Here is a 24,093-nt window from a genome sequence, read left to right as displayed (position 1 = left end):
TCAACAGTTAAACATCCTGCACTGTGTACTGGCTTCTGGACAAGATCCAGGGATGGACAACGTCAGCCCTAGGAATCTTCAGGTCAACTGGAGTGGTACTAGAAACTAAGGAGACTGAGTTTCCCCCAAACCCTCATTTATTAATGAGATCTCTTACTACTGTAGTCACTGACATGGGGAAAAAATTAATATATTAAATCACAGCAGTCTACAATGCTAGCATTGCTTTTTTTGTTTTTGTATTGCTTTTGGAGACAGGGTTTCTCTGTGTCACGGTCCTGGTTGTCCTGGAACTAGTTCTGTACAGCAAGCCGACCTCAAACTCACAGAGATCCACCTGCCTCTGCCTCACGAGTGCTAGGATTAAAGACGTGCACCACCACCACCCGCAACTTGCATTACTCTTTAACAACTATTGAGATATCATTCGCAAAGTGGACACTAGCTAGTGGCTTCCTTGAGAGAGGTGATGGAGTTAGTGTGAAGATTCTCAGAGTCAGACAAATACTTGTTTCTCTTTAATCAACTAAAAATATAACCATTCCCATTCTCCAAGAGGGGAGTTTTTGTTTTCTTGTTTGTTTTTTATCTTAAATAAAGAAAAAGTTCACTAAAATCTGGGGAATTACTGCCCTAAATCTAGAGATTCATTCAGAATAAATATATGCTAAATGCTAGAATAAGGTTTTAGCTCTAAGAAAATAATTTAAAAGTCATAAGCTCTCTTATAGCACAATTTAATCACAGTTTATTGTTCAAGTAAAGGGTGGTTCTGTGTTTGTCCTTTAGCATGTTAAAAAAAAAAACACAGTACAGCCAGGCAGTGATAGCACAAGCCAGGTGATGGTGGCACACACCTTTGATCCTAGTACTTAGGAGGCAGAGGCAGGCAGATCTCTGTGAGTTCGAGACCAGCCTGATCTACAGAGCTGGTTCCAGAACAGAGAAACCCTATCTTTAAAGAATGGGAAAAAAATGGAACATGAAAAGTTTTGTTGAATAAACCCCAGGAAAATAAAACTGGCAAAACATCCTAAATGTGAAAATGTCATATAGATTCATAGTTTATTAGTCAACATTTTTAAAGATTTATTTATTTATTATATATAGTGTTCTGGCTACATATATACCTACTCACCAGAAGAGGGCATCAGACCTCATTACCAATGGTTGTGTGACACCATGTGGTTGCTGGGAATTGGACTCAGGACCTCTGGAAGAGCAGCCAGAAGCCAGTGCTCTTAACCTCTGAGCCATCTCTCCAGCCCAAGTAGTCAGCATTTGTTTACCGTGATCTCTCCACAGTGATGAACCTGAAGAACAAACAGTACACTTATGTTTTTCCTTCCCCTGTTTCATATCTTTAAATACAAAGAAATCTTTTTGTGAATACCAGTGAGACTCTGCTAAATAGGCTTACACAAACTTTATTTTGTACTTTCAATTTCAAAATATGTATGGCCTTTCCATCACCATTCGTCTCATAAGTTTTGATTGTTTTATTCATATTGATTCAATGACTTATGTTTAAAAGAATTGAGGATGCACAGGACTTTGTAGCAAAGGCGAAAACAATCAAGCGAGTTACACTGTGCAACAGCATTTACTCAGGATACCACCATTAACCAGACAATCCTGGCAGCCGGCTAACTGACAGGAGAGGTGGGTCTATCCGGATATTATTATCTGTAATAATATTATTATTACAAATAAGCCACGAATGTAAGTACAACATGGAGGTTTTAGTTCATAGAATTATGCACATGATTTGCCCCATGCAAACATGGGTAAATGCCAACTTCTTTGTCTCTCTTACAGTTCTTTTCCTATACTAGTGGAAGGAAAAAGGAAGCTGTGGGCTTTCACGTGGGCACACTCTCTCTGACAGGACATAGAAATCCATCTTGTTCATTAAATTGTGACTCAGAGGCCCTGTGTTCTCATCTCCTTGTGGTAGGGCTCTTCTCTTGATTGATCCTCGCATGTGAGAAATCCTTCATTGTAAGGTCCCTAATGCAACAGGAAACTTCATGAGTTCTCATGGCACAAATTATGGAACCTGTGGGCTTTAACTGTCTGCTGAATGCGTAGTTGTAAGTAAGAAATTACACTAAGGAAATCTAGTATGCAAAGTGATCAAATTAAAAAAAATGGTGTAGGGAAGACAAGATACAGCTTCAAGTACAATAAAAGAATCCTAAGTTGTTAAGCTTGAGGATTTTCTTCAGACTAATGCTCTTTCTCCATCCACACCAGAGCCGGGAGGCTGTCTGCTCTAGCTCGGCATTTGGAGCATTGTCTAAGCTGTTGAAGAGTCCACATGCCCAGCAGAGTGGCGGCCAAAAGGAAAAGATGATAGGTTGAACCTATGCAAAGAAGACGGTAAGGGCGTGTCCACAGTCTGGAGAGTCACCAAAGAGAAAGGCAGGGGAGAGGGGAAGCAAAACACAGAGATCTCCCAGGGAAAGACAGAGGCAACAGTCTTGCTCTGCCCAAATCTGTGGTTTAGAGGTGATGTGTGTGACCTCTTGCTGTCCCCATGTTAGAGACAACATGGAACTAAACGAAGGAGGACTGGCTGAATGTGTCTGTCTAGTAACACTGACCCTCTGTGTTAGTTAGTTACTCTCTGTGTCGCTGAGAAAAAAAATCCCCTGACAAGCAACCTAGGGAGAGTTTACCGTATTGGCTCCTGGTTCAAGGGTATCCTCCATCATGGCAGGGAAGGCGTGGAGATGGAGGCGGCAGCTGGTCACACCGCATCTGTAGTCAGGAAGCAGACAGGGATGACTATATGTGCTCGGTGAGCTTTCTTGTTTTTCTTTGGTCCAGGATCCCATCCCATGGAATGGCTGGCTTTCTCACTTTTAGGATAGGATTTCTCACTTCATTTAACCCAAACTCAACAATCCCTCATAGGCATACACTCCCAGAGACTCATCTCGTCAGTGATTTAGATTCTGTCACGTTGACAGTCAGTATTGATCATCGTACTCCTTAACCCATTCATGCAAAATGCTGGCATCTTAACATAGCCTTATTAGAAGTTCAGAACTTTAGATTTCTCTTTTTTTTAGTCTCCTTTGTGAAGCAGTTAGAAAACAGGGAAACAAAAATTAAATTAAATTAAAATTTAAAAAAACAGGGAAGCAAAAAAGACACCATAACCTGACATTTTATAAATACAATATTTTCATTAATTCTTTGGCAATTTACTACACACATCCGATTTATTTTTTTATTCATTCCCCATTTCTCCCCCTAACTCTTCCCAGAAACCTCCCTTCTCCCTGCCTCCCTCCCAACTCAGTGTCCTTTTGTTTTTAAAAATAATCCAGCGAGCCCAATTCATGCTGCCAAAATATCCCTGCATGTGGGCCATTTGCTGGAGCGTGGAGATCTACCGAGGCCACACCCTTCCAGGGAACTGATTCTCCTCATTCCAAAGCCACCAAGTATCAGTATGTCATCAGCTGGTGTAGGGGCTCATGTGCCCCCCCCACCCCATGCTGAAATATAACCCTGACATTTTGGAGTCATCTTTCTTTGCAGCTGCCCGAAAACAAAGTCAGCTAGCGGCCAAGCTCACTTGTAAGTGTTAATGAGTAACCACGGGGCACCAGGGCAAAGAATGCTTCTACCAGGAGAGCTCAAAACCCAGGAAAACAAATGGGAAAGGAAGCCTGAAGAATCAGACCCTGCAGAGAACAGCAAGGCACTCACTTTTCACAGAGCAATAATTAGTGACCTGGTAGATCTGATAAGACATTTCATCCCCCACAACTCTATTGAGGACGCTGCTGCTAAGCGACCATTAGTAAATGAGGAAGTCAGAAATCATACCTGAATTTCAAACTTAATCCTCTGTATTTGTTCCTTTGCCTTCCTAAAATCCAGTGTGGTTATATCCACATTCATTAGCATTGCACTGGGTTTTGCAGGTCATCTTATTACCAGAAGAACGAAAGAACAAGAAAGGCTCAGAGAGGTTCTCTTGCACTTGACAAACCATATCGCAAGCCTGAAGTCTAAGTATCAAAAATACTGCTCTAAACAGGACAGAGTACAAGCTCTCTCAAAGCTAAAGTGAAAAACTCAGGGCAAGAGATGGGCAATATGGTGAAGGAATTCTACTAGAAGACTACAGAGAAGCAGGTGAGAATCACAAGAAAAGAAGGAAGTGTGTCTGGGGAATACAAGACGTTCCTTTTCCATTTCCTGGGAACTCCAGAAAGGAGGAAGAGAAAATGGGAAAAATGAGTCTTCCCAAGAAGAGTTCCCAGAGAAGAACATTTCCTAACGGTTCAGACTAAGCAGGATCCAAACCACTGTGTCTAGAAGAAAAAAAAATGGGAAGAAGATTCACAGGGTGGCACAGCTTTGAGAACTCTCACACTGAGGATAAAGAGAAGATTCTAAGGACTTCTGGAACGGGGGCTTAGAATGTCAACTGTAGAGGGTATAAAACTTGAGTTTAATCACCATCACGTACATATGGGCAAGTACACACACACACACACACACACACACACACACACACACACATAGAGGGGAAAGTGAGAGAGAGAGAGAGAGAGAGCAGACAGAGAGAGAAAGAGAGAGGGAGCAAGACAGACACACAGACTTAACGCTAGTCCAAATAATAGGAACTTGAATGGCATCCTATTTATGAAAAACAACAGTAGTGTTAGACTATAATAAGACAAGTAATTTCAATTTTGAAAGAGGGATTTTTTTAATAAAAGTTTGCAACCCAAAATACTAGCCAGGCAAAGAATGAGACCTACAAGCAAGCTGAAAATCTCTTTTCTAGCTGGTCTTTCTAAGAAGTTGTTTGAAAGTGTGGTCTAACTGAACGAGAGTGAATATCAAGACAGATGACAGAGTTTAGGGACAGTCTCCCTGTGGAGGGAAGGGCAATGCTCTTCTGAGCAGCTAAGTGTCCTGAAGGAACCATGACTTGCACGCTGCTGCAGCAGTGTGGTAAGATTATGTTTTTGGGAGAGCATCCTATTCTAAGTGTTAAGGCGGGGGGATCATTAGATTTCCAGGAGACCGTGACATTTTTGCAAAACTCAGATAAAATGTAGTTGAGACCTAAGCTATGGTGGTAGGAAGGGTCACTGTAGCACTATTAATAAAAATAAAGAGACCAATATTGGGGTTCAACCTGAAGGTCAGAAAAGCAACACAGCCAGACGGTGGCTCTTATCTCTACCTCAGTCAGATATGGTGATCCTGTCTTCAGGATCCTCAGAATGAGACTGTGTGTGAGAGCTGTCTCCTCCCATCTTATATTCCTCTCTAGTGCTGGGATTAAAGGCGTGAACCACTACCACCACTATGGCAAACTAGTGTGGTGACTGGGATTAAAAGTGTGTGCCACCACTGCCTGGTCTGTAAGGCTGGCCAGTGGGGCTGTTTTACTCTCTGATCTTCAGGCAAGCTTTATTTATTAAAATACAAATGAAATATCTCTACAGGTCACAAGTATATGGGCACATGGACAACTGGGCCGGTACCTGATGACTGGAGGGAGCTCAGTTTTATTTTACTATAGATCTTGAGGGCATGAATGTAGAACAAGGGTAAAGGAAACCACATGAAAGAACTGTAGCTTCAAACCCCGGAAGCTGGTGTATAAAAGGCAGGAAAGATTCCCTTTGATACCGGAAAGAAGGAAGGGATGATCCATTCCAGTCATACTATTTTGAGTAGAGATGACTTGTGGGGTCACCTGGGAAGTAGAAAGGGGCTGCTGCCTTTGTTTCTGATAACATTCTAGTGTCTGCTGAGAACTTCAGACCTTGGCAAGACAGGGTCAGTTTAAAGCACGGATGAGGAAAAGAACAACAAACCCCATTTGACTCTGACGACTTGACCCCGTGAGTGTGGATCAGAGTGGGCGAAACAACCTGCTTCAGGAGAGCCCCGCCAGGACACCTGAAGCACAGCATGGACAACAGATGCTCAGAGCTGCATCAAGGAGCCTTCCACTTCTGAGACCAAAGTTGGAGAGGTCATCAAGGACCAGAGCTGCGAGGCCTTGAGATAGAGCATGGATAGGACACTGGGGAACCACTGGGAAGTTAGGTGGGAGAGTGACATTACTTGATTCTCAAGACCGTTCTTGGTGGTGTCTGCAAACATATCAGAAGGAAAAAAGAGCAAATATGAAAGTGACTGCAGCTGGACTGAGAGGGCTGATATCTGAGAGGAGTTGATTATAGGATCCAATAAGAATATCAAAATTCAGACTGATCAAATCCCTCATATAAAGTGGCACTGTAGTTGCATTTAGCCCACATATGTCCTCCTTTATATTTTAAACAATCTCTAAATTGCTTATGCGACCTTATGCAAAGTAAACGCTATGCTCTAGCACCATAGTTTATTGGGGGAGTAACGATGAGAAAAACTCTATATATATTCAGTGCAGATGCAGCTTTCTTTTTTTTCTAAAGTTTTTGACATCAAGTTGGTTCAATGCAAGATGTAGACGCCAAAGGTACAAATTGCTGGACATACCTGGATCCGAGAACTTTTGAAGTTTAGCCCACAGCTCTTGGCTATGTTAAATCTTGAAGCTCGGCCTACTGGGGTTACTCCAAGTTTGAGCAACTGAGCTATAGGAGTACTGGGTACTCTGGCAGGGAAAATGGAGAATAAAGAGGAGGGGTCGCAGTAGCTAACCCCAAATTACTGCCACCCCTCAGTTTAGCTCTGTTTAACTGGAGATGTCTGCGAGGCATGCAGGGGAAGGCATCAAATGAGCGGCCACACAGACGACTTCAGCTCCAGGCTCGAGCTGTGTTGACCGCATCCTTTGCTTTGAGCTCAAAGTTGAAAAGGAGAATGAAGATTCATTGAGTTCCCGTAAATTCCAAACGCACATCATGCCGCAGAGGTTACTCATGCCCCAACACCAACTCTGTCCATGTCTGCTGTTAGAGTTACCATATGCTATGATGAAATATCATGACCAAAAGCAAGCTGGGGGGAGGGAGGATTTCTTTGACTTATGCTCCCATATTACTGTTCATCATAGAAGAGCGTCAGGACAGGAAGTCAAACAAGGAAGGAAACTGAAGGCAGAAGCTTAAGCAGAGGCCGTGGAGGGCTGCTGCTTACTGGCTTGCTCCTCCTCATGCCTTGCTCAACCTGCTTTCTTACAGAACCCAGCAGCACCAGGCCGGCGATGGCACCACCCACAATGCCAAACCAAGTCATAAATACAAAACAAAAAAAAGCACACATCTCATAATAGTTTCAGCCCATTTACAATGTTTGTGTGGGGCCACATTCACATGCTGTGCCAGTCACACTTGCCAGGAAGAGAGCAAGGCAGGGCAAAGGAACTAAAAGATGCTATCCTCCTTTAACATGACGGACAGACGGATGAACCACAGGGTAGAGATCCTAACTTGCTCCAAGACAAACTAGAACTGAAAGATGGCCTGACCTTGAAGATAGCATGGCGGGGGTGGGGGGGATGGAGGGTGGGGGAAGTAGGGAGTGAGGGGCATCCAAAGGATAGGAGAGACCACACTTCACAGCTGTTCTAAAGGCGCGTTCTCCTCCCTCTGCTCCTTCCCCAGCTGCAGGATTATTTATGCCAGTTTCCCAAACATCTTGCGCTGGTGTTAATCACCTGGAGAGCATTCAGGGACAAGTGCCAGAGTTCATTCTCGCTAACAGGCAAGGTTGGAAAACACAGAACCGTAGAATTTTAAATAGAAAACAAGCCAAAATAACTAATATGACACCTTCTCCCACAAGAATCGCAAGGATAATATATATGAGCTTTATATTTGTTTAAAAAAGAGGAAGAAGAAGAACAGGGGCTGGAGAGATGGCTCAGCAGTTAAGAGCACTGGCTGCTCTTCCAGAGGTCCTGAGTTCAATTCCCAACACCCACATGGTAGCTCACAACCGTCTGTAACTCCAGTTTCAGAACATATGACTCTCATACCAATGAAGATAATACATAAAATAATAATGTTAATAAAATAAATTTTAAGAAGAGAACAGTATCAAGTTCTGGCAGTCTGAAACCTTGATGATAAAATCCCAGCTAAATCCAATTGTAATGGAAGAGCTGACATTAGATTTTATTTGCTAAGCAGACACTACTAATTGTTTTTTCTTCTTGTTTTTCTGTAATTTTTTTGAGATTATAATATAATTACATCATTTCCCCTTTCCTTTCCTCCCTGCAGACCCTCACATATGCCCTTTCTTGCTCTTTCAAACTCGCGAGCTCTATTTTTCGTTCAGTATTGTTACACGCATATATGCACATGTATATACCTCTGCATTTGTAAACACAATTAACTGTAACTTGCTCCATCTCTAAACTGTCACTCATATGTATGTTTTTAGGGCTGGCTGTTTGCTATTAGATACCTAGTTGGTGTGTGTTTTCCTGGGGAAGATGACGTCTTCCACTCTCAGCTTTCCCTAGTTGCCTGTAGTTCTGTAGTTTTTGCTGGGGCCTATGGGCCTTCCCTGTACCAACATCAGCGTGTCTATTGTTGGTGTCCTTGTTGACCTCTCATTTAGGAAGGCACGATGGTGAGACTTCATGGGTGGACTTCCTGCTCCTCTCACTCGCAATCTCTCTGCTCCCTCTTCTGCAGTGATCCCTAAGCCTTGGGTTTAGGCATTGTTTTATAGATGTATATTTTGAGACTGGGCTTCACAACTCTGTCCTGTGACTGGTTGTGGTCTTCTGTGCTGGTTTCCATCTGTCGCAAAGAGAGGATTCCCTAGTGAGGAATAAGGACTAGACTTATCTGTGAGTGTAAGACGAATATTTAGAATGTAGTTATGGATAAGCTGGTTTAGTAAAGTGACGTTGTAGGTTCTCCTCCAAGGTCCATGACTGCACTAGCCCTGTTAGTTGGCTAGGTTTCCAGTAATGAGTATGGTTTCCCTCTTGTTAAGTCAGACTTAAGTTCTATTGGAGAGCTATTGGTTACCACATAGGTATATGGGCAGGGTTTCTTGTAGTCCAGGCTAGTTTGTATTCATTGTGTAGCCAAGGATGACCCACCTGCCTCCAAATTCCAAGTGCTGATGTTACATATGCCACCATGCCATGTTTATATTATTTTTTCAAAATATAGTTTTGCCTTTTCTTTTTGAGACAAGGTCTCACTATGTAGTCTTCGCTATCCTAAAACCTGCTATGCAAACCAGGCTGGCCTAGAACTCTTAGAGATCTACCTGCTTCTGCCTCCCTTGTACTATAATTAAAGGCATAAACCACCACACCCATATTATAATCAATATTCTAAAAATAAATATAAAAGCCTTGGATAGGGAATGCATGGTGACTATTTTAATTGATGAAAGTAAAAGAAGAGAGAAGGCAGGTTAAATATTCATTGCTTTATTTAAGCTATTTTTCAATGCAAGAAAAATCATCAACAAGACACACAGTCTCTACTCTGTATAGACATTATCTGTATATATATATGTGTGTGTGTGTGTGTGTGTGTGTGTGTGTGTGCGTGTGTACATCAACAAGACACACAGTCTCTACTCTGTATAGACATTATCTGTATATATATATATATGTGTGTGTGTGTGTGTGTGTACATCAACAAGACATAAAGTCTCTACTCTGTATAGACATTATCTGTATATATATCTGTATATACATCAACAAGACATACAGTCTCTACTCTGTATAGACATCATCTGTATATATATCTGTATATACATCAACAAGACATATAGTCTTTACTATGTATAGATATCATTTGTATGTATATATATATATGCATATTCATAAATAAGACATACAGTCTCTACTCTGTATAAGCATCATATATATATCTGTATATACATCAAGACATATAGTCTAGACTACATACTATATACTCTGTATAGACATCAACAAGATATATAGTCTATATCCTTTGGGACTAGAGAAGAGAGAATTGTTACTTAAAAGTAAAAAAAAAAACCATTCTACTTTAATAACTAGCATTAATATTAACAACCCCTAGCCCCACCACATCTCCCTCCCACAGTTTTCAGAAGTAATGTTAGAGTTAATAAAATAGTTGGCTTTTTAAAAATAGGAATATATTTACAGTTTTCTAAAAAAAAAAATTGTTTTGGGGAGAGTTCTCTTAGCCATGACTCACTATGTAACTATTGACCTCTTCAGTTCTGCATTTAATGGAGAGTATTTTCATAATATTGATGCTGATCCTACAAACAAGTAGTTTATGTGTCTCCAGACATAAGCCCCCACTCCCAGAAAGTGGTATGAAGTTCGGTGTCATTGACCTTATTTGATTTTTTTCTGGAGATCTTTTAATAGTTGTACCGTGTCATTTTACAAAATAACGTTCTTGTCCTCTCTGATTCCAAGAGTTTATCAAAAGAATAAAATATTTATGGAGTTATGCTGATTAAATACAAGACTTCCATGCAATAAAAAACAGCAGTTCTAGGCTGGTAAGACGGCTCACTAGGTAAAAAGCACTTGCCATCATAAGCACGAAGACCTGAGCTCCATCCCCAGGACCCACGTAAAGATGAAAGGAGAGAGCTAACTCCACAAATCTGCCCTCTGACTTCCACAAGCATACCATGACATGTGTGTACTGACACACACACAATATGCATACACACAACAAAGATTCATGAAAACTTAAAAAAAAAAACCAACAACCAGCAGTTTCTTGTAACCTTGACTTAGACACTCACATCTGCTCTGGACCAGTGGGTGCAGGTAATGAACTCAGATTACACAGTCCGTGTCATCCGGAAAGGAACGCGTTATCTCCCCATCAGTCTCAGGACTGTGCGGTTTGGGGGGCGAGGGGTGGCAGAGACTAAAAGGCCCTGGCTGCTCACTGCCTGTCTGTGTCGTTTTGTCCCCCGAATCCCAGAGATGTGTCTTCCACTAGTGTCACCGCCCTTCCCTCCAAAGGCCTGGAGCACCTGAAGGAACTGATCGCCAAAGACACTTGGACTCTCAAGAAGCTCCCTCTGTCCTTGAGTCTCCTCCACCTCACACGGGCTGACCTCTCTTACCCAAGCCACTGCTGTGCTTTTAAAAACCAGAAGAAAATCAGGGGGTAAGTAGCAGGGGCCTGGAAAGAGCAAGGAGAGGCCACGACGGGAGTTGGATTCGTTTTAGATTTGGAGACGAATGTGATTTAAAACCGAGGAGGGAAAGAACTGTAAGCTTCCCCACGAGCAGCCGGAAAGCCCCAGGCCTAATGGCTGTGGGAGCAAAGTGGGTGCAGATGAGAAGTAAGGCCAACACTGTTGGACTGCGGCGGGGGAGGGAAGACAATACGAAATGATGACGTGCAGATAGGGTTCACTGCGCGGCTACCTTGTGCAGTGTGCAGGAACCAAGAAGCAGGTTTGGCTTGCATCCCAACCCTATCAGCTTCTAGCTGTATCATCTCGGCGTTCGGGGTACTCATCCAACTACCCTGAGCTTCTAAGGTTCGAGATCATCACGTCGTCATCCATAGAGGTTTTGAGAAGATAAAGCAGTTTACTGGGAAAGACCTGGGATTGAATATCTGGCATGTCACAAGCAAAATGTACTAGCTATGACATGTATTATTTCAGTAGCTGGCTACTTGCAAGAGTGCCAAGGAGAGATACTCCTTCACGCTTCACACTTCAAGTTGTCCCTGATTCTGGCTCCGACCTATTTCCTCTTGGTCTTGTGCCACCTCCTGTTCTAACTCGGCCTTCGTTTGTCTATTTCCATCTCCTTTAGTTTCTACACAGGGATCTACTAGATGACTTTCTACACTCATAATTTTAACCAGGAAAAAAAAAATCAGGACCTAATCACAGAGGCAGATGCAAAGAGGAAGGTTGATGAGCTAGGTGAAGGGGACTGTCACAGCCATAATAGCTGCATGGGGCGCAGGGTGTTGCTACCTGGTGCTGTTCTAACACTACAGGGCACTGAGTGCAAAGGATCCTGGATGGAATGCATGGTTAGAGAGACCTCACTGGCAGATCTAGCTCTAGCGATGTAGTAAAAATGCAAATCCTTCCAGTTCCAACAGATCCATCTACAATATAACCCCTGCACCTAAGGCCTAGGGATCACTGAGGAAGAAAGGATGGAAAGATTATAAGAAACAGAGGAGCAGAGAGTCTGCTGTGAGACTGTATCTCCTAGGAATGGCAGACGCCACACCCATGGAGATTCACCAACACAACTACCAAAGCACGGGCTGAACAAGGACAGCAACAGACATGCTGATGTTGGTACAGGGAGGGCCTGTAGGCCTCAACCCTACACAAAGAACAATAGGCACCTAAGGGATGCTGCGAGCAAGAGCTAGTCTTCCCAGGGAAGAGCACACCAGTTTGCTCTCCAATAGCGAATGGTCAGCTCTGAAACCATAAACATACAAATACCCCTATACAGGCTGGAGAGGTTGTATTTATGTATTTAGGCATATACACACATAATAACAACTACAATTAATGAAAAAAGTCATGAATTTGAAAGAGAGGAAGGAGGGGTAAAATGGAGGGTTAGGAAGGAGAAAACAGGAAGGGGAGATGATGCGATTATATTATAATCTCAAAAAAATAAAAAATAAATTGAAAACGTAAATCTTATTTCTATGAGTATATCTGTGTGCTGTGGCCATTTATTAATTTGTGAGCAAATATCTGGTGAGCATCTCCTGTGTGCCTGGCATTCTCGTAGCCACAGCAGGAGCATGAGGAAGCTTTTTGCCCATAGTTTATAATCTACTGGAGGAAGTCAACAAACAGAGATGAAAATGTCAGTCAGGGCTGGAAAGGGGTGAAACAACAGGGTGGAATGGTTTATTTAATAGACCAGGAAAGACTCCCATGAAAAAAAGCGGCTATGTCTAAAATTGGATAACGAGTAAAGGTGGCCATGAGCTTCGAGGCAAAGGGAGTGTGGAGTCCTGGAACTGGGAACAGGGATAGTGTTTAACAGCAATCACAAACACATGCTCCCGGTTCTGCTGTAACAGCTCGGAAAAGCTACTCCTCTGTGCGTTCAGTGCTCTCATTCTGCTCACAAATGAACGAGTTTCATAGACCTACCCAACGTGGCACAGCCAGTAACCACAGGAGTCGTATTCTAAGTGGGTTCCCATGTCCATGATTTTTGATCATGATTTTTCTTCAAGTGGCTCAAGACGGTGAGAAATAAGATCAGTGTCCTTGGTCACAATAGGAGAGGTGAGGTCATATTAATGGACATGGCAGAGCATGGGAAAGAAGCTCAAAGAGGCCTGAGTTCCCATCCCCAGCAACCACATAGTGGGAGAAGAGAATCGACAACCACAAGTTGTCCTTTTGGAGAAAAGAAAAGAAAAAATAATAATAAGTATCATAGAGGATTTACCAATGTTTGCTGAGAAAATACTAAGCTACACAGAAGTAGAATTTACCTGAAAAAGTATTGCCTCCAACACAACTCTAAGACAAACAGCATGCTAACCAAACTTAGAAAGTATAAAATAAGGGAGGCAGAGCTGTACTAGTACAGTGAATTAGAATTCAGATTTCCCCAGGACGTGTTTCTTTAGAACTGGCTCATAGCGAGCCCCTCTTCTCATCAGCGAATGCAAAGAGAAAATGGCCTTGGCTGTCAGCTGTTCAGACAGCAAACCTTGTTTGTTTAACAGAGAGCTGCATCTTCGTTTTGGTTTTAGAAAACCCACCTAGTGAGCCGGGTGGTGGTGGTGCATGCCTTTAATCCTAGCATTCGGGAGGCAGAGGCAGGCAGATCTCTGTGAGTTTGAGGACAGCCTGGTCTACAAGAGCTAGTTCCAGGACAGGCTCCAAAGCTACAGAGAAACCCAGTCTCAAAAAAAAGAAAGAAAGAAAGAAAGGAAAGAAAAGAAAAGAAAACCCACTTAATTGCTCAGAAAATGTAGCTTGGAATGAGAGCTTAAAAAGCCCGCTGCAGATGAATGCCTATGTAAGGTTACTATGTTATAGCTCAAGATTCTGAGCTGTAGACGATTTCTGGTCATGGCCGGGGATCCCATAGACTTAGCCAGATTCTGGATGCATGCTTTTATGAAGGTGTTTTTGTTGATGTTTGAAGTGCTTGGAGTGATTTCTGACTAGGAAGGTTTAATTCTACCATTGCACTTTGAACTCCACACCGTGCTGTTGTGCATGCAGCCTAACAAACTAAGTCAATGTTTTAAGTGACGAGGCAGAGGCGGGCCCATCCAGATCATGAAGCATCGGTAGCACCGAAACATCAGAAGAAGTAACCTGCGTATCTTTCCAGGGCTTAAGGGGCTCCAAGGTGGACTTTAAGCAAGAGGTGACTCATATCTGTTGCCTTACAGAATCCTGGAGTCCTTGATGTGTAACGAGAGTAGCATCCGGAATCTGCGCCAGAGAAAATCGGTGAATGTGCTGAGAGGTCCCCTCTACCAGGAGTATGAGGAAGATCTGAGTGACAATGGTGTTGGGTACAAACAAAACCCCAAGTTCCAGGAGAGCTCGGGCAACTCTCATTACTACGTATTCTTTGAAGAACAAGAGGATGAGATCCTTGGTTTCGGCCAAGAGCTCAAAAATCCTCAGGAAGAGACTCTGCTAGCCTTCGACAGCCACTATGACTACACTGTGTGTGGGGACAATGAAGACATGGTGTGCACCCCCAAGTCGGATGAGTTTAACCCCTGTGAAGACATCATGGGTTACAAGTTCCTGAGAATCGTGGTGTGGTTTGTCAGTCTGCTGGCTCTCCTGGGCAACATCTTTGTCCTGTTCATTCTCCTGACCAGCCACTCCAAACTGACCGTGCCTCGCTTTCTTATGTGTAACTTGGCCTTTGCGGACTTCTGCATGGGGGTATACCTGCTTCTCATCGCCTCTGTGGACCTGTCCACGCAGTCTGAGTACTACAACCACGCCATCGACTGGCAGACTGGCCCTGGGTGCAACACGGCTGGCTTCTTCACCGTTTTTGCCAGCGAACTCTCGGTGTACACACTAACCGTCATCACCCTGGAGCGATGGTATGCCATCACCTTCGCCATGCGCCTGGACAGGAAGATCCGCCTCCGGCACGCGTACACCATCATGGCGGGGGGCTGGGTTTCCTGCTTCCTCCTGGCCCTGCTCCCCATGGTGGGAATAAGCAGCTATGCCAAGGTCAGCATCTGCCTGCCGATGGACACGGACACGCCTCTTGCTCTAGCCTACATTGCCCTCGTTCTGCTGCTCAACGTCGTTGCCTTTGTCATCGTCTGCTCCTGCTATGTGAAGATCTACATCACAGTCCGGAATCCTCAGTACAACCCTCGAGATAAAGACACCAAGATCGCCAAGAGGATGGCCGTGTTGATCTTCACCGACTTCATGTGCATGGCCCCAATCTCCTTCTACGCCCTGTCGGCTCTGATGAACAAGCCCCTTATCACCGTCACGAACTCCAAAATCTTGCTGGTTCTCTTCTACCCCCTCAACTCCTGCGCCAATCCATTCCTCTATGCCATTTTCACTAAGGCCTTCCAGAGGGATGTGTTCATCCTGCTCAGCAAGTTTGGCATCTGCAAACGCCGGGCCCAGGCATACCAGGGTCAGAGAGTGTGCCCAAACAACAGCACTGGTATTCCAATTCAAAAGGTTCCCCAGGACATGAGACAGAGTCTCCCCAACATGCAAGATACCTACGAACTCCTTGAAAACTCCCACCTAACTCCAAAAATACAGGGGCAAATCTCAGAAGAGTATAAGCAAACGGCCTTGTAAAGTGACTCTGCACTCTCCGCAGTGGGACTTTAAAAGCCTGGTTTCTTGAACGCACATTCTAATCTAGGATATATGGATGCGTAGCTTCAGGCAGGTGATGTTTCATAGGGACACAGTTGATCTCTAAAGAGTATTGTCTCCAAGAAGGGAGAGAAGCTAGCAGCCTATCCAAGTCCCAGGTAACATGGAAATAGCCCATGCTCTCCAGGGGACATGCTCGTCTTTGACACTGGGCGACATACTCCACAAATACCAACGAACTCTTCCCCAACTGCCTTCTCTGCTTATGTAGTGTTGTTTAATACTGAAGAGCCAATAGATCGCCAGAGTCCAGTTACTTAATCAGCTTCATGCTGGCTCCCCTGATATAACCAAAGAAAGTTTTTGTCCCTTAAAATTAAAATGCCACACTTGAGAGGTGGAGGCAGGGCAGATCCAAACTTCATCCTTAGCTACAGAGTGAGTTCCAAGCCTGTCTAGTCTACATGATAGCCCATCTCAAGACCCAAAGAACTCTGGAAAGCCAAATACGACTAGATGTTACATAATTGCTTCCACTAAACATGAAAAGGGGGAAGTTTAACTGTGAGAGGTTTTTTCTAGGCTCTGAAACAAGTGTCACTTCACCAGAATCTACCTGCTGTGACTGACCCAGCTGTCCTGCATTGGTTGGAGAACCTGCTGAGATTCCATCTTTTGTTGTTGAGCAATCTAAGAATTATCTTCTTGTAGAAGATGAGAGCTCCGGAAGACATTTCTAAGCAACATGTGGGAATGAGGTCAGACCACACTTAGTCACCTGTTGAACAATGTGACTACACACCAGTTAACTGCTGGGCTTTGAGCAAGTCCCTGGAATTTCAAATTGGATGGAGGCACTTGTTGCCTCTTCCATTTTAAAAATTCTAGGTATCGCTTGTCTTTAAAGATACATTTTTATGTATCTTTAAACCTGGTTTTTCTATTTTGCAGAGCTGCTGTCTACTTTTTGGAACCATGCTATGACCCAAGAAGATTTTCCTTTATTTTGTTTTATTTTGATTATATCTAAGCCAAAAATTCTTCTGAGTGACTATATGGAGACTGATTCTAATTATTCATCTAATTATTATGTCTATACTGCTGTTAAGTCCAACAGACTGACATTTATGCAATAGATTAATAATACAGCCTGGCGTGATGGCGCACACCTTTAATCCCAGCACTTGGGAGGCAGAGGCAGGTGGATCTCTGAGTTCAAGGCTACCCTGTTCTACAAAGCAAATTCCAAGACAGCCAGAGCTACACAGAGAAACCCTGTCTCAAAAAAACAAAACAACAAAATATAGACTAATAATGGAGTTATTATGCGACTGTGTAGACTCACTTCCAAGCATTTACCTCATCCTCACAGGTTGGTTACTTAGCACTCAGCAGTTCACACCATACTAGCATTGTCAAGAGAGAAACCTTTTCATCTGACGCTGCCAGATTCTTTCTAAGCCTGCCAGTCACTGACATAAAACATTTATGGCCAATAGTGAGCTTGCTTCAAACGGCCAGGAGTTCGTGTCTACAGGAGTACCTTCCAGGTTTCCTGACTGGAGAGCTCCTTACTACACTGTTCTACTGCCTCACCTCACCCGCTAAGCAGATCTGGCATTTGCTTCTCAGTGTTCACGACCCAAAGCATACATACAATAAAAGGGTTTTTGTCACTTTAAGTCTGCGAAGTAGGGTTTTGTGGGTCCTTATTTAACTGCCCTGGCATGTCGTCACAGTCCAAAAGCATTGGCTTTCCCGACAGTTCACTCGTAATTACTGAAGTTAAGCAAATGTGTTACCCATGACACGAGTTTCTCTCTCATGATGTCTTGGTACCACATCTGGAGTGATGATGTGCTTCATTTCGAGTAGCTGATCTAGCGCTTTGAAAACGAAGTCCTAGAGGAGTGACTCGAACAAGATTGTTACCAAAATTCACAAGGGCAAAATGAAATACATTTTTTTTCCTGTACTATGGTATATGGTATTTTTTTAATTTGTTGATTTCTTTTGAAATTAACATTATATGTGTATGTTAAAGTCAAAGAGGAGAAAACACTATGCACAGTTGCTGAGACAACCACATTGATTGATTAGCAACTCCAAGAATGTTAATTAGGATTCATTAGTGGGCGTCGATGGATAAGAATAGAAAGATAGTAAAACAAATACAGACTGGGATTTCAGCTCGTAGAGAGGTGGGAATTTTGTAGGTTCGGAGACTAATTGCTTAACTTGGGTTTAGCTTTAGCCCCTCTGGGACAGCCCTTCTTTGTCCCACTCTGTATCTGAACTAACTAACACCTTGTGGTAGGTAATAAATAAAAACCTCTTAGAGGTTTTAAAAACCTCTGCTGTTAACTTAGCAGAACACTAGCTTCCACCAATCCAAGAGCTAAGGCTACATCAGATGGCCTCTGTGGTCTCTAGAATAGCTCCCCTATCTCATTGCACCTCCCTCTCTGGTGGACCCACCAATGAATTTTTAATTTACCTTAATTTATGGTTTTCTTTGTTTGTAAAACTATAAAAAAAAAAGACTTTGTAAAACTGTTTTCATGTTGGAACATAGAATTTGCAATAACCTAAATAAGCCATGGTCACTCATAATGGCTCCAGAATAAACTATCTCTTAAACCCTATAAGATGAGAGCTACGGTTCTTATATAGGCAGGGGCTTGCTTACAGTTTCAGTGGGTTGGTCCATTATCATCATGGCAGGGAGCATGGCAGCAGAAAGGTAAGCATGATGCTGGAGAAGTAGCTAAGAGCTATATCCCGATCTGCAGGCAGAAAAAGAGACTGGGCTTGGCATGGGTTCTTCAAACTTAAAAGCCCGCCCCCCAGTGACACATTTCCTCCAACAAGTCCACACCTCCTAAACCTTCTAATCCTTTCAAACAGTTCCACTTCCTGGTGAGCATGCATTCAAATATATGAGTGGCTTATTCAAACCACTACAACTACCATGTGATCCAGAAACCTGTCTGTGGGTAAGAAACCCAGAATCCTTACGTGAGCAGAAGAACTAAGGCGCTGAAGGGATGGCTCCGTGGTTAAGAGTACATGCTGTTCTTGCAGAGGACTATGCACCAGTTCCTATGCCAGAGGCTCTCAAACCCCTGTAACTCCAGATCCAGGGGCTCAGATGCCCTCTTCTGCCCTCTGAGGGTACATGCACCCACATAGTGCACCCATGCACAGATACATGCATATATGGTCATCAATTCAAAATAAATCCTTTCTTTAAAAGATTTGCATTTTCATGTTCATTGCAGTATTATTTACAATGATGAGACCACACAGACGCCTAGTTAAGAAACATACTTTGAAAAAGCATATAGCTTTTAGGCAAGAAGGATTTTGACAAAAACCTAGCTGTAATTTATTCTTTCTTGAGATTCAATGTTCTAAAGACCCTAGATACTGCATCTACAGATCAACCTTAAGGGGAATTACAAAAACCCTCATTTTCTTATGATGCTTTTCAAGTTTTTCACCAAGATCCACATTAAAGAAATAAGGTGGTCCCCTCTCTGCCCATCAATGCCTGCGGCAGTTGGGAGAGTGGGCCCTGAGGTCAGAAGGGCTGAGAGCTGCTCTCGCCTGTCACCAGCTGCAACACTTGGAAGAGCAGGCCCCGCACCTTGCCTGGGCAGCACAGTAGAGCCAACCCCATTGGCAGAGGTGTGGGTGAGCCTGTCCTGATACTGTGAGCATGAAAGAGCTGTCCCCATTACTCACCTCTCCTGTGATGGCATGGGTGGGAGAGAGATCCCCCCACCTGCCCATCAATGCCGGAGGATAAAAGCTGGCCCTGAAGTCAAAGAGTGGTAGATCTAGCCCTGTCCCTCATCGGCTGCAGCACTCAGTAGAGCTGGTCCTGACGGTGTCGATGTGGGAGATGACACAACCCTGGGGACATGAAAGCAGAACCGGCCTCGCCCCTTGTTCATCATTGCAAAGAGCAAATTCGCCAAGGCAATGCAGGAGAGCTCAGTCTGGTGGTGAGGACAAGGGAGAGCTGGCAGGCTGACCACTATCCAGGCCCAAGCCACGGTTATGGGTTGGCCCACCCCAATATCCACCCTGCCTTGTGATCTGCTGGAGGAAGTGAAGGGACCGGTCCTATAGACCCGAAGCTGCAAGATCTCAACAACACAGGGCAGCAGCAGGATAGCCAAGGGGAGCTCCAGTAAGGGCCCAGCATGGATAGTGTAGCAGAATCTGGGGTGGGGGAGAGCTGCAAGGGCAGAGGGTGGATACGCAGGGACAGGAAACGAATGGGATCAAGATCCATGATGTGAAGAACACAATAAGAAGAAAGTCAAAACTATAACATCAACAAAAAAGAAAGGAGGTAAACTGTTGAGAAAAGCAAGACTATTTGCTTTTTTTTGTAGGTTTTGTAGGAAATCCAAATTTAAAATTTACTCCATTGGATCTCAGTTTCCTGACAGCAGGCTTTAGGATGATAAAGGTTATAATTAGAAACTCACAGTAGATATTGATAATTAGTCCATGGGTCTACGCAAACATGGGACTCACACAATCACATTCTATTTGCCGAGGTGCTCTTCTGCTTTCTCAAAGAGTTCCTTAAGCACTCAGACAGAAGCAGCACTAGGGTAAGTATTAATAGCTTCAACAAATGTCAGAGAAAAGGGATACCCTGCCAGTCAACGCCCTGATCCAGGGGAAAGAGGAGATGGCTCACATCGTGTCTGTTTTCACCATCTCAAAGCCAATTGTGGCGAACAAGAAAAGCTGACTATGGCTATGACACTCATAAGTCCTCCCAGACATGCACACTGATGCTTGGCTTCATTTTAGTTAGTACAGGGGAGCCAGTAGTGGGAGAGATACCTGAAATTCAAGCATGTCCTTCCATTTAACCGTTTGTCCATCTGATCCAGAGAGTAATCATTCTCTTCCAGCCTACTAACCCTCATCCTGTGCTACAAATGGAAAATGTGCACACTACACTAATCCTCCCAGAGTACACACGTCTGAATTATCCCTGCCAACCTATTCCATTATGCCTCTGTCCGTGTGTCTGTCCAAGTGGATGTACTGGGACCCCTTGCCCCAAAACCACCACAATGATTGAAGCTGTATCTAGAAGAAACTGTAAAACTTTGAAAGAATCATTCTAGGTGGCATTGGAAGCAGACAGAGAGTGTGTGCAGTGATCATGTGATAGGAATGCTTCAGCACTGGAGACCTTAATTATACCATGGTTAGTTTTAACTGTCAACCCGACAGAGCCTAGACTCACCTAGAAAGAATCTTAGTGAGGAACTGTCTAGAACAGGTTAGTCTAGAGCCATGTCTGTAGAGAAATGTCTTGGTATTTGATGCAGGAAGACCCAGCCCACATTGGATGGCACCATTGCCTAGGCAGGTGGGATGGGCTGGTGGTGGTGGTGGCAGTGGTGGTGGTGATACTATAAGAGTTACACTCTTATAGTAGTTGCCTTGTAGGAGCCATTTCCAGAGAATAATTCCTTAACTTTTTAGCAAGCTAACAGCCCAGCTAGCGGTGGGAAGAAATGCCCAGAAACATCTAGCCCATTTATTTCCAGAAGCAGTTCTCAATTTCATCCTTCACAAACTGAGGCAGGATAAAGAGATGGCATGGGGGAGGTAGCGTGTAAATGAGAAGCAGGAGAAGCCCTCCCTCTAGAGTCTGGTTGACGCCTCTTGCCAGCTGAGAATCAGCAATTTCAACACATTTAAGGACATTGGCTTTTCTCCCTTCACAGCTACAAACCTGTAAGCTCCTAGAATTCTCACCAGAAACCCCATCTATACTACTAAAAAGGTGGTCTACACCCCATGGGCAATGAGAATCCTGACAAATATACCGTCATCTAGCGAGGTCATCCTTTTCTGTGAGCAGCCCTGTTTGGTTCCTGAGGTCAACATTTCTTCCTCGTATGCATAATTTCAGAATATCACATCTCCAATCATTTTGGACACCTGCCTAGTCTTTGGAACGTGGTTTTACAAGCAAAGGCGTCATACACCTGCTTATAAGAGATCTCTCATCAATTAGAGGTTCCATACCTTTCAACGTCCCATTCAGTTGTCCAAATACATGCCTAGTGCCCGAGGAGCCAGAAGACAATATCAGATCCTCAGGAAGGATTTACAGAGTGTTGTGAGCCACCATGTGGGTGCTGGGAATTGCCCCAAGATCTGCTGAAAAACAGTCAATGCTTTTTTACCAAAGAGCCACCTCTCTGGTCCCTCCACAGAAAGAAAGAGAGAGAGAAGAAAAAAGAAACCAGAAAAACAATAGGATCTCTCATTGAGTCAATTAGGGTAGACCCAGTGACCATGAGCCCCAGTGATCCACCTGTCAGTGTTTCCCCGGTTCTGGCACACCCATGCCCTGCTTCTTATGTGGGTTAGGGAACTGGACTTGGGTTCTCCTGCTTGCATGGCAGGTGCTTTATCCACTTATCCATCTTCCCAGCTCCAACTGAGTGTTTCAGGAGACTACAAGAGACACACTCACGCAAGGGGGCCTAACCCACGACCTGTGTTACAGACCAACCCAGAGTGGTCAAGAAACAATCATTTCAGTCTTGCACGGGGTCTTGCTGTGATTTCTTCTCTCTAGTCTGTGAAACGACAGTCGGGAAATTAGCCATATCGCAGTGTGCTGGCTGCGAGAGTGACATCCAAAGGTCTAGGAGACAAATCCGCTGTGCACAGGACCACAGGGAGATCTGCTCCTCTGTGCTTCTGTGCTGCTGTAGTGGGAAGAGCGTATTCTGTGCAGGCGAGGACTTGGTGTGTAGCTGTGAATAACCCAGCAGGCACCTAATGCTTTGGCAAGAGCAGAGTGGAGAAAGATGTATTTCCAAGCAGTTCCGAGACGCCTGTGCCTCACCCTTCAGGTCAGAACTACTTAACTTTCTACCTTCTTCTCCTACTTCTGTTCCACTGGTTGACAAGAATCCTTCAGTGTGACTTAGTTCTTGACCTCATTCATTGACCCGGCAGGCTGCTGAGTAAGTGTCTTTACTAAGCACCTGGTGACGCAGGTGTATTTCACTAAGCCTCTCTTTCTGACTTCTCTGCTGTCTTAGTTAGGGTTTCTATTGCTGAAAAGACACCATGACCATGGGAATTCTTATAAAGAAAAACCATTAAATGGGGTGGCCCGCTTACATTTCAGAGGTTCAGTCCATTCACATCATGGTGGGACATGGCAGGGTGCAGGCAGATGTGGTGCTGGAGAAGGAGCTGAGAGTCCTACCGACATCTTGCAGGCAACAGGAAGTGGTCTAAGACACTGGGCAGTATCTTGAGCACATATGAGACCTCAAAGTCCACCTACACAGTGACCCACTTCTTCCAACAAGGTCACGCCTACTCCAAAAGACCACACCTCCTAGTAACACCACTCCCTTTGGGGGCTATTTTCTGCCAAAGCATCACATCCGCAAATGTCCTTTGTAGAATGGCCATTTGTATTTGGCAAAGAACAAAGGAGTTATCACTTAAGACCATGTCAGCCTTGTTCACGTATGGAGAGCTCCAGACCTGGCCTCATTTTGACGTTGAGGTTGAGACTTTGGGGTCCTTTTGGGGATACCATGGCAGAGCTGAGTCTTCCTACAGCTGATCTGTCTGGGACACAGGTGATCATTCAGATGCTATCACACACAACCTGTGTTTACCAATGTCCTGAGAAAGTACCTACTTCACTGATGGGGGACCCTCCCATGCTTGCTTTACCTGCGCAACAAAGTAGAATTTCCCATTGATTGCTAACAAAAAGCTAGTGCAGATTGAATAGCCAAAACACATGACAAAGTGAGACACTGCACTTTAAAGATGTTGCTTCTGGGTAAAAAACTGCAGCTATTTCTCTCTGAATTAAACAGACAGCCTATGGCTATGATATTCTGTGCTTGTGTGTGAGGGCAGAGGCATGTGTATGTGTCATTCCTCAGGTTTCAGCCACCTTTTTTTAATTATTATTTTTTGAGACGAGGTCTCTCATTACCCTGGGACCTGCCTAGTAGACTAGACTGGCTGGCCAGTGGGTCCCAGGACTCACCAGGTTCTCCCTCTCAGTACACACTACCAGGCCTGCCTTAACATGGGTTGTGGGGCTCCAGTTGAGGCCGTCATGCTTCAGGCTAACCATTTTACCAACTGAGGCCATTCCCTGTCCCTAATATATTTTTCTATCGTCTGTTTTTGAAGGTAAGGGGTTGGGCTGGATAAAAGAGTAAAGACTGTGTTGTGGTGAGTGGTAGTGAGAGGATGAGTCTAGTTCTTGGT

At 44.0% G+C, this 24,093-nt stretch overlaps 1 protein-coding gene across 1 annotated transcript in view; it reads left to right on the top strand.

Moving 5' to 3' along the window:
- Tshr (thyroid stimulating hormone receptor) overlaps positions 1–18,434 on the top strand; it is a 126,288-nt gene extending 107,854 nt beyond the window's left edge. The window contains exons 9-10 of the mRNA XM_087911589.1: positions 10,911–11,099; positions 14,352–18,434. Of these exons, the coding sequence (XP_087767715.1) occupies positions 10,911–11,099; positions 14,352–15,765 (1,603 nt within the window). The 3' untranslated portion in view covers positions 15,766–18,434. The remainder of the gene's footprint in view (positions 1–10,910; positions 11,100–14,351) is intronic.
- The last annotated feature ends 5,659 nt before the right edge of the window (positions 18,435–24,093 follow it).

The sequence above is a fragment of the Myodes glareolus genome, chromosome 11 (genome assembly GCF_982192425.1).
Source record: "Myodes glareolus chromosome 11, mMyoGla1.1, whole genome shotgun sequence".
Taxonomy (NCBI): domain Eukaryota; kingdom Metazoa; phylum Chordata; class Mammalia; order Rodentia; family Cricetidae; genus Myodes; species Myodes glareolus.
This window is presented reverse-complemented; position numbering and strand designations above follow the sequence as displayed.